Here is an 11,708-nt window from a genome sequence, read left to right as displayed (position 1 = left end):
CATCACATATAAATTAAATCACATTTCAACTTGATTGGTCATGTATGACATCAGTTTGAAAGAGACTTACATACACAGAATTCTTTCTTTCTTTCTTTTTTTAACTGCAATACCCTTCAATAACGACAAGCATTATTAACTAGAGCAGACTAGCACGTTGTGCGTTTAACCATGTCTGGCAACAGGCCCTCCGGTTGGTAAGATAGCTAATTCTCTTCCGCAAGGTAGATGTTGACGTGATACATCCAACTATCAATAGAACTTCTGAAATGATACTCATTTCTCCTGTGTTTAAACTATCGAAAAAGAATATTAGCATGTTTGAGTATTTTCATCGACCAGCGTTTTCAGATAACAGCGGTTCTGAAATATCAGTTCGGCACTCTACTCTGACACCGATACATTCTGCATCTACGGTCCTTTTGGTGTCGCTAGAATGGATGGCCAGCCTCTCGCTCTTCGCATCATCTGCTTTGCCCCACAGAACGCCATACAAGCCGACGATGATCGCAACAGCGCCTAGTATGCTGTACAAAGGAAATTTCACTGTGAATATGCACGACGATCGTGTAATGATCAATATGATGCGCGATGCTAGCGCAATGGAATCGTACCTTCCAACATAGAGTTCTTCGTGAAGGAAGAGTACGGATAAAATTGCTGTGATCACTGCACTCAGCGGCGTGAAGATTGCGCTGTAAAGGGGTCCTTTCACTGATATGCACCAGGATTGGAGGAAAAAGTTTGCACCGGATGCAAAAACACCCTGCAAAAGTTTGTTCAGTTCTGATCAGTATGCAATGCAATTCAGACCGGTTGGATGAAGTTGCAGGACAACGAGCCGTGGTACCAAGGTGATTCATGGTGAGAAAAAGTGTCAGACTCAAACTTTCATGATGATTCTTGCAATTTCGCTTATGTCTGTTTTGACTTTTGAGTGTGCCTGCGAGCAATTAGTCTTGACATTGTTCATTTATGAGCATATGTTGCCACCATTATCTCTCTTCTAAACAATTTGGGATGTATGAATTGTTACAATGTTTCGGCCAGGACTAATTGCGGGTTCTTTAATAAAAGGAAACACATGGGTTCCCTTGGCCCAAAAAAAATACAATTCAGACCAATTTGTGCGCTACCATAGCTGAACTTACTCCGTATAAGATGCAGGGGAACTCCCAGAACGAGGTGAGCCTCCAAATCTCCATGTAGTTTGGCTCCAGGAAGAACGCCATCACCGCGCATTGCAAGGTCGCCAGGACGCACATCCAGGTCGCCAGAGAAAGCGGATCAAGGTACGATCTGCAAACTGGAACCTGAAACCATTTGGCGCAGCGGGTTGAGTCACGTAAACCCCAGTAATTATGTGCTAAATCTTGCCCTGATGATTGCATCACTTCAATTACCTGCAAGATGTACCAGACGGAGACGCAGACAGCATTTCCCACGAGATAGATCCCTCCTTTCACCCAGTCGCCGGCCTCCGAGAGAAGAAGCGCTCCGAGGAGCTTGGGCCCCTTGAAGAAGGCCATGAACGCTGCCCCGCCGAGGCAGATGACTGTGCCGACGATCTTGGCGACGCTCCTCACGCTACTCAGTTCCACCTTCTCTAACCTGCGAATCGAGAGCGCGCGTCAGAAGCTGGGCTGTTACGGCCCAGGTCATGATCCTTTTGCCTCGGCCGTTCTTGAGACTTTTGGTCCAAAGACAGAGCAGAACAGTGGAGTGGGTCTGACCCAATGGGTTCTTGAGGAACCAACGACAAAACTCTGCCGGACTACCCTTGAAAAAAGCGGAAACTGTGCCGGACTCCTTCCACTGCGGACTAAAATTTCACTAGACATTTTAGTGAGATTTTACGAATTTTAGAAATTTGAAGATAAATGAAATATCTAACTTTAAAATTTTCTTTTACAGATATACAGGAACAATAGAGCAGAGGATAAAAAATAACTAAAATTTTAACAAAATTTCGTAAATTTCAATCCTTTCGACTGCGAACTAAAAATTGCAAAACGAAAAAAGTGTCCCTCCCTCCCACCCCCTCTCTCTGTCTAAGAAGTGTGCCGGACTTCACGCCGGAGACGGGGGCACGACGAGCAGAGTGCGCGCGCACGTACGTACCCAATTACGGCGGCGATGGCGAACGTGATGCCAGGCGCGAGGTTAGTGGTGGCCCTCGCCATCGACGGTGACGCCAGGTGTAGCCCCTGCAAATAGAAGTACTGCCCCGTCGCGCTGTCCTGTCACCAGCACAAGCCAAGAAGTGAGCCCAATTGCTGGAGTGCTCTTCGGTTTCAATTGCTTGCTCACCTGGCAAGGGATGCCGCGAAGAGGAGGGCGAAGGCCCGCGCGCCGACTGCCATGGGGCGCAGCGTGCAGCCCCTGGCGGCGAGCGACGCGAGGAGGAGCGTGGCGGCGGCGATGCCCTGGCGGTAGGCGACGAAGACGATGGGGCGCATGCCGAGTCCGTACGCCGTCTTGAGCGCCACGTCCACGAGCGCGTAGAACAGCTGCACCGCCACCATCCCCGCGCACGGACCGTACCGCCCCGTCCACGCCATCATGCCGCCGCCGCCGCCGCCTGCCATGGCGCGGGAGATCTGCGCGCGGCGACAGGACGAGATCGGGACGCGCGGGCCTCACTCGGTCGCCAGCTATGTAGGAGCATCCATGTCCATGTGCGCGCGGGCGCAGGTGCGGACAAACCAGCCGCGCGCTGAGTCAGCACCAGTTTTTTTGGTCGAGCTTCGTGGTCAGACCAATTGTGGTAGAGTTGGCAGCTACGAGTGGACATGCAAGTTTAGCAATCCTTTAGCCCATGTAATCATGAATTGCTTCCTTCCTGCCACATTCATGATTGATTAGCTTGCTTGCTCGACTTCTCTTCTAAAATAAATTGGCCATCGCCGTCTCGTTCGGTGTCATTTCCCCGGCTTTGGTTTCACCTGGTTCAGGTTGCGTCCCAACTCCGAACGACCAGGAAAATGCAAAGCAGCTACCGCCTACTACCAGGCGCCGCCACAAACAAAATCCTGGATCTCTGGTACAAAACCTTAATTCGAATGGAGAGACCACCCGTAATTTGTTGTGTTTGTTTAGAAACGTAATTTTTTAGGTATCGAGAAATGTAATTAGTTGGATCGCGTTATCCCACGATGCGACGTGCCATGGCCAGTTCCTTTTCATATTGAGGACTTTTACGGTACACAATACTACTAGTAGAATGACACTAGTATTAGACATCTAACGGTCCAGATCTGTTAATACTAGTGTTCTTTCATACCAATAGTATAAGTAGTATTTAGGAGTAATATGACTAGTATGAGGACAATATTGGAAAGAAAAGGAATGACAGGCTCCCTTATCGGCGTGTGCGAACAATCACTTCGGATCTTGGCCATGAGACCACTGATCATAGTCTTCGTCGCGTCGGCCAATTTGGTGAGGATATCCTGCGTCTTCTCAGAGATGAGCTCCTTGCGCGCCCCGCTGAACAAGATCAGGAGGTTGGGAGCGGCATCGCTTAGAGCCTCGTACATGCTGAGGATGTATAAGAGCTTCTCATGCGATGCGATACCGGTGAATCCATCCGTGAACTCGAGAAGGATCAAGATGCGGTTCTCTAAGATGGCCAGTAAGTATTCGTCCCTAAAACCGTCAAAGGCACCTGAATTCTGCTCATATAGCTGCTTTCGCATGGCGACGACGGCCTTTCCCGAGGAGTTTAGTCACCGTCGTCCACCGCTTGATCACGGCGTTTGTCGTCCGTTGCGAGCATTCAACCCGCAGAATTGACAAGAACTTGCTCCAAGATCATGATCATCAGTCAACCCTAAAAACTATCAATTAATTGTTCATTTACAATAATACCCTAACTAATACTAGTGTCATTCTACTAGTAGTATTGTGTACCGTAAAAGTCCTCTTCATGTTTGGGAGTCGACGACGCTCTTTTCAATTCGCAACATCTTCTTCCTTCCTCGAGCACTCCTTCCCCATTATGGAGACAAACAATCTTTCCTTCTCCGGTACCTGCAGCCCCTGTCCCCCCATGCGCCATCGTGGTCAACCTCCCCTCGCGCCGCCATGGCTGCCCAATGCTCCACCGCCGCTCTCGGCCTTCCTAACATCTGCGGGCCCCGAACTTCCTGCCACCACGCTCGGCCTCCCCAGCCACTGTGGTTCCCTGGGCTTGTCTTTACATAGTCCGCCTCAATTGCCTCGCCCGTCAGTTCATTTATGGTGGCGGAGGAGATGGGTAGGATAAAGGAAGGAGAAGGTGAGAAAGGCAAACCACGCTGCTAGACCATGACCGGATCATGCTTTCTCGAGGAAGAAGAAGAAGAATTCTTATTTTGTCATTTTTCACCGTGACAGTTAGTTGCTAGCAGATAGCAAATTCTGTGGCTATTCAGTGGCAACTTATATGGGGATTGTGCAGCAACCCCAGTGAATGTATGTAGAGAATAGAGACTATGTAGCAACTTCAGTGAATGTATGATAGTAAATTATTAAGGGTTGTCTAGTAGCTTAAAATTTACTATAATTTGAAAGTATCGGAATTTGTTATGGCATGGATCTAGTAGCAATTTGAGTGAATGTTCCATAGCAACTTATATAAAAACCGTGTAATAATTATATAGCAACTTCAAATTCCAACTATGATAGCATCTTATGTGAATATACATTACAACTTCTATCAGTGTTTTGTAGTAAAATCAATGATATATTTGGTAGCAACTTATGCGGATCCTTAATTAGCAAAGTTACATATAAATTGCTATCAAATATTAATTAAAGTTGCTAGCAATCCAAATCATAGTAAAGTTTGTGTAGCAACTTATGTCGTATATATGATAGTAACTTATGTAGTAACTATGTAGAAATTTATAATGTATAAAAAATATCATCAAAATATATGCAATATGGATCCTATTTTGCATCGAAGGGATAGTTTGGTTGGCAAGGACAGCGCAAGCGCCTGAGCTAGCCCACGTTTGAGCATGCACTCGTGCAGGTATGCAAGTATGCACGTGATTTTCTTGATTTACGTGAAGGGATAGCTTGGTTGGCAAGGACGACACAAGCGCCTGAGCTAGCCCACGTTCGAGGGTGCACTCGTGCGGGTATGCAAGTATGCATGTGATTTTCCTGATTTACGTGGTCACCTATGGAGAGTGGGCGCAACGCTCCATGATGAAGTCGAGCCTGGTAGGGATTCATCTACTGTTCCACACACCCAGTACTAAGACCTTTAATGAAGATATATAGATGAGAGGTTAAAATAAAAATGGACCCCATTGTGCTGTCCAGTCATCCCCTGCCCGGCTTAAAGCCTTTCTTCACGCGCGTTCATACGAATACTGGGGAGGGGCCTCGAACAGGCATTTGGGCCGTCTTGTGCGTCCAAAATAAAACGGTGATGTGCGTCCGAAAAAACAGAGACAAGACGAGGCCGGCACACGGGTCTCATGTGTCTGCGGGCCGTGAACCCGCAGGCCCGAACGGCGAGCATGGCTGACCATGGACAAAAACAGGATTGCACCAGTAGTGAACTTGAAACTACGAACAGATAGATCCATGAGCGCTGAAATGAGCCAAATGGCTCTTGCGAAATTCTCCTCTATTTCTCGGTTGGGTCGCCGTCCGCCTGAAGGAGCGGCTCGGCGATGCCATTCCCAACGTCGAGCTGCGAATCCGACCGCACCGCCGTCTTCTCCATATCGTCGGCGTGCTCCGGCGCCCTACCCGTCTTCCCGTCGCCCGCTCTGCCCCACAGCACCACGTACAGCCCCGCGACGACAGCGATCGCCCCCAGCAAGCTGAGCAGATGAGATCTTGCGTCAGAACTCCATTCCATACAGAAATGATGCATGGTTGGCCGAGAGGCGATCGATCAAACTACTTTTGACAGGGGGAGAGATGTCCCGAGAAGCGCACCTTCCGACGTGCAGCTCCTCGCGGAGGACGGCGGCGGCGACCGCGGTGGTGATCACGGTGCAGAGAGGGTTGAACATGGCCGAGTAGAGAGGCCCCTTCACCGAGATGCACCACGACTGCAGGTAGAACGTCACGCCTGACCCAAACACGCCCTGCATTACACCACGCGAGGATTACTACCAAGATCTCATTGCAGTGGCACGGGAAACCTGGGCCAGTCCTAGTCGATCACAGCGAAGAATCGATCGTCCTAGTTACCGCGAAGAGGCAGCTCGAGAGGTCGAAGAGCGAGTGGATTCTCCAGGCGATCGGGTCCGGCAGGAGGAACGAAACGAGCAGCGCAGACTGCAGCGTCGACAGGAGGCACATCCACGCCGACAGCGTCAGAGGATCCACGTATGATTTGCATATTGGCACCTGAAGAAACACAAAGTATATGTGACTGACGTAGCGGGAGATGATTCCACTCTAGCGCAAACCTCAAAACCAATTCGGCGAAATGGATAGTGCAAGTGGGGTTGCGTGAAGAAGTTTGTGCGTGATTATGTATGGTTAGCCGACCTGCAGGATGAGCCAAAGCGACCAGCATGAGCTGCTGCCGACGAGGAAGAGCGCGCCCATCACCCATCTGCTGCCAGCTGATGAGTGAAGAGTGCTCAGGTCGCTGTGCAGCTGCGGGCCCTTGAAGAATGCCATGACCATGGCTCCTCCGACGCAGACGACGGTACCGAATATCTTGGCCAGGCTCCTCGGTCTCCTAACGTCCACCCTTTCTAGCCTGTTGAACGAATCGGATCGAGGCATCAGACAACAGTAGCAGTGACTTCACATTTTTCAGAAGAATTTGACTTTGGAAACAAATTTCAGACAAATCGATAAAAGTGCATTTTTTTAATTATTTCCGCCTGTATTTTGTTACAGAACTACTCTCGCCAAGTCATGAAACCAGTGGCAAATTTTACTGAAGACAATCCAATGCATGATTGGAATATTCTGGGAACATCACATTTTAACATGCATGGATCGAGACAAATCAGCCAACTAATCCTTGATTTGTCTTATCTAGAAACTAAGCAAGCTAGTAGGTACTGGAACTAGCCAGTGTTCTGCATGGACTGAGAAATGCTGCTTCTGCATGCTGACAAAGAGTCACACTGTCAGGCGCAGCATGACCTGGAGCTTGCTAAAGATGAAAACATATAGTGGCATGTGACTAGGCGCCAAGCCATCTCGTGATGTACTGGAGTACTAGGCCGTGCATGACACGTCTGTTTTTGGACTCTTACTCTGCATATATACATATCTGGCCGATCTGTTCACAACTGGAAGATCCCAAAGCTTTTTAAGGATTTGGCTATGGGCCACCCTGGTCTTAACCGGTGGCTAATCCAATGGTATTAGGTGGATTGGCGCGCCTACGCGGTGTCTATTTTTTTAAAAGAATATGACAAAAGAAGTCTAAAAAAATTATATTCACCAATTTTGGGCATCTCAATATTTATTTATGAATTTATTAATATTTAAGACATTCATTTAATTATGGAGAAAATAATATTATTTTTATACATGACCATAATTTTAATAGGTAGATGACAGTAATACAAACCTAACAAAATTTGTTTCATTTTTTTTTTGATTTTTTAGATATTTTCTGTGCATTTTAGACTATTCAACCGATTTATCAATATAACTATTATATTTTTCGCTATTTTTTTGGAATTTTCAAAAAAATATATTATACATGTAAATATATAGATATGTATATACATATATACATGTATATATACATATACGTATCTATTTCTATACATATACATATGTACATACGCAGGACCTACATAAACAGTAGCTACAGTACTGTAAAACAGTAGCTATATTAACTTGAACCCCTAGAATCGCTTCAATTCTTGGAGCTTTAATATATAAGTATTGATGCCACCTATTTCTTACGACTAGATGCCACGATTCAAGTACCACTAAGGCCATCTTCATGGGAATCGGTATCGGAGGCTATATCCCTGTGCCTGCCGGATTTGCTGATAGCAGCTGTCGTGAACCAGCTCCAATGGAATTGGCAAAATTACTTTTTCAAAGTTACAGGGATACGGGCTGTAGCTGGAGTTTGGCAAATATGCGGACCGAAAAGGGAGCCCGTATCACTGTGCACTGAGTATGCGTGTAGGTCTGAAGAAAGAAGGAGAGTAATGGAAGGTAGGAAATAGAGTAGCTGCTGGAAATGAAAAAATAGAGGATGCTATAATAGTGTTAGATGATGCTGTAATAGTATTATAGGGGATGAATTTTTAGAGTATCTGTTGAAGATAGCCTAACTTCATCATCTGTGGGTTTATTGTTGATTTTCCGGGATTTGACCCACCGACCTTGAAACCTTTCAAAAAAATGGAAGTGATTTGCTACCTCGGTAGGCATGATCATGTGGGTCTCCCGTGTCATTTTGTTCTGTGGACAGTAAGGCGATCATGCTCGTGGACCAAGCGTAATTATTGGATGGGGTAGCACCCAAATAGCAGGTGGGAAGGGGATCGGAATTTCCACAACCTGGTGTGCATATACCTACTATATGTACCGTTTGTATATTTCGGTACACCAATCTTGAAGTAAACTAAAGAAACTGCTAAAAAGTGCAAATATGTAAATGTACATATCGGTACAAGTCACACTTTCTAGGTTTTTTATGGTGTGTAAATGTTCCAATTAGTTATGTATTTATTCATTAGTCTAAAATACTCTATCAACTCAGATAATAAATGTGTGTACACTAAATTATGGTCTTGCATTTCTCATAGCAGGTGCCTGCTGAACTGGTGCAGCCATACATGCATGGAGTGAAACTAATGATGATTATGCCAATTCACAAGGTGTGTAAAAGAGAACAATGACAGCTTATTAGTAAACAGACACGAATCATCTTTCAGGGACGCACTCACCTTTTGGTATGATAGTAAAGGCGTGAGGTACGACTTCATCCATCAGAACATCAGATTAAATTCTGAGTATTTTTAGTGGTATTATCTATAGACTCATGATAGAGGCGTATTCACATGTTTGTGAGCATTGTGTGTATATGTGATGGTATGTGTGCTCGTTCACCACCTTGGCGCCTTGTAATCGCAAAAAATGGGTCCGTACTCACCCTACTGAAGCCGCCATGACGAAGGTGATGGCGGGTATCAAGTTCGTCATGGCCGATGCCATCGATGACGACCCCAGATGCACCCCTTGGTAGTACAGGAACTGATTCACGGTTGCCCTGTCGTCGACACACAGCAAAGATCGAAGTTGATGTAAGAGCTCGCGTATTTATAAGCATATGCAGAAAGAACGTAGAACTTTTCTGAATTGTAGATTTATAATTAATTGATATGGCTTGCGTACCCAATAAGAGAGGCCACAAAGACCAACGAGAAGCCTACCACTCCAGGGCTCATCATCTCCTTCATCTTCCTTCTGCAGATCACGACCAGTACGTACACAAGTTGTCAACATGTTTAAAGAAAAAAAAAAGGAAGTTATCAAACGGCAGGAGAATGAAGGTACGAGCAAAATACCTATTGGCCACGATGACGATGGGGAGGAGGACGACGGTGGCAACGGCCTGCCTGTAGACGACGAAGACCGTGGGGCTCATGCCGCCGGTGAACGCCGCCTTGGCCCAGAGCGCCAGGGCCGCGTAGATGCACTGCGTCACCACCATGGCCGCGCACGGCTTGTACCCCTCCATGGGAACCGCAAGCCTGCAACGCCGGCCGGCCGGCCGTTGCTGGCTGAGTTGGCTCAGTATCTCATCACCACTCACGACGAAGATCTCGCCCACGCGCTGTGCAAGAGCTAGGCAGGCAGGCAGGCAACTCATATATAGCGAAGGGAAGGGGAGGTGTAATTCCTATTTTGCAGTTGCACGTGCAACCGAGTGAACAGCTCACAGGGCTCATATCTGATACAAACTTTTTAAAAAGAAATCTCGTAATCTTTTTTTCCAAAAGTTTTGAGTTAAAATTTTTCACAAAAGTTTGATCTCTGAAAAGTTTTAACAAAAAAGTTTTTTTTAACTTTTCAAAAAAGAAAAGACAGGAGAGGGAAGAAGTTTTTAAAAAGAAATGTGAGGAGACGTGGCAGTACCGAAAAAAGCCGGTGGTTATTATACGGCACGCAACTTTGTGCATGTGCTCACAGGTTAGCCAACTTTTGGAACGTCGTGTTTGTTAGCAAAGAGATCGGCGGTTACACTGCACAAAGGTTTCGAGCAAAATTTTAGAACGTAGAGTTTGTTATAACTTAGAACCTTTATTTTCCCCTGAAGAATCAAATTGTTTATTTATCATAGTGAAATCCCGAAAATCCATAATAACAGCCTAGTTAACGTGTTGTGAGACCTGAACACTATGGTCGTTAACCACGATAACAAATTTGTCATATATGCCTGCTGGGCTAAACTTTGGTTGGCAACACCACGAACCTTTCAGATGAACACCACGAACCTTGATAATGTTAGGGTGAGAAAATAAACTCAAGTAGAAGTTAGTGAGAAATTAAGTTGAAATATATTTTAGTTTATTTATGATGAGTGATTGATAAGTATACTGATTTAATTAATAATTTTGAGATTACATAAGCATATATATACTGCAATAACGATCATGACCAACCATAGTTGCAAAAGAAATCAAACCTTGATTATGTTCGAGTGAGCAAATGAACTCGAGTAGAAGTTACTAAGAAACTAAGTTGAAATATGTCTTGATTTATTTGTGATAAGTGATTATAAATGTGTTGATTTGATTTGATAATTTTATATTACATAAGCATGTATATGTACTGCAATGATGTTCATGACTAATCGAAGTTGTAAAAGAAATAGAGTAATTGTGTTTATCTCTGAGTCCAGAAAAATTGAATACGCCAAAAGATCCGCTGCTTTGGAAGTTAAACATGTCGGATGGTTCGGTGTTCAGACGGAGTACATACCAAAGCATTTCAAAATAGAAGCAAAAAATGAAGTGCACGTCGGATGGTCCGGCAATAGGGTGAAGTGAACGCCGGCACATTTCTTGCAGAGAGGTTGCAAACTTGCTCTGATGGATTTGTACAAGCTGGATGGTCCGACGCTAAGTAATGCATTCACCGGATGCTTCGTCGGGGCATTTTTTTTAGAGAGTTAGCTGAAGGGCGTCATACACGCCGAAAGGTCTGATGTGTACACCGGAGGATTATCAGACTATTTCTTGCACAGAGGATTATGGAAGGGTGGGTATGCTGAGTTGCACACGTTGGATAGTTCGGCGCTCAGGAGAAGTGTGCGCTAGATTATCCGACGTTCACGATTTTTTTAGATGTGTTTTGAACTGAGGATCTCAATTTGGACTAACTGCAAGTTGAGGTATATGTTGTTGGAGATGCATGTTTGCTGAGTTGCACACGCTGGATAGTTCGGCGCTCAGGAGAAGTGTGCGCTAGATTATCCGACGTTCATGATTTTTCTGAGATGTGTTTTGAACTAAGGATCTCAATTTGGACTAACCGCAAGTTGAGGTATATGTTGTTGCAGATGCATCTTTGCTTATCTCATGATGTGTAGGTGATGAATGCAACTTGGCAGCTGACGGCGGGAAGATTGTGAGTGGAGTCAAGGGTGATCCAAGCTGTACACGTGGAGATCAAACAAAGTATAAGAAGATAGATGGAGACGACGTGTTGACAAAGTCAATTGAAGGGGATGCCGGTGCAAGTGACAAGACGGCTCGAGGAAT

At 45.6% G+C, this 11,708-nt stretch overlaps 1 protein-coding gene across 1 annotated transcript; it reads right to left on the bottom strand.

The window, feature by feature from the left end:
- Positions 1-270: 270 nt before the first annotated feature.
- Positions 271-9,778, bottom strand: LOC133901429 (uncharacterized). Its single transcript, XM_062342802.1, has 13 exons — positions 9,510-9,778; positions 9,337-9,408; positions 9,095-9,211; positions 6,502-6,718; positions 6,199-6,357; positions 5,941-6,092; positions 5,625-5,822; positions 2,311-2,716; positions 2,122-2,240; positions 1,404-1,611; positions 1,152-1,313; positions 615-766; positions 271-527 (listed from the first exon to the last, which is right to left on the bottom strand). Exons 1-13 carry the CDS (start codon positions 9,680-9,682, stop codon positions 332-334), a joined length of 2,331 nt encoding a protein of 776 aa, XP_062198786.1. The 5' UTR covers positions 9,683-9,778; the 3' UTR covers positions 271-331.
- Positions 9,779-11,708: the final 1,930 nt, after the last annotated feature.

The sequence above is a fragment of the Phragmites australis genome, chromosome 20 (genome assembly GCF_958298935.1).
Source record: "Phragmites australis chromosome 20, lpPhrAust1.1, whole genome shotgun sequence".
Classification (NCBI taxonomy): domain Eukaryota; kingdom Viridiplantae; phylum Streptophyta; class Magnoliopsida; order Poales; family Poaceae; genus Phragmites; species Phragmites australis.
The sequence above is the reverse complement of the archived record's forward strand: the minus strand, read 5'-3'. Positions and strand labels throughout refer to the sequence as shown.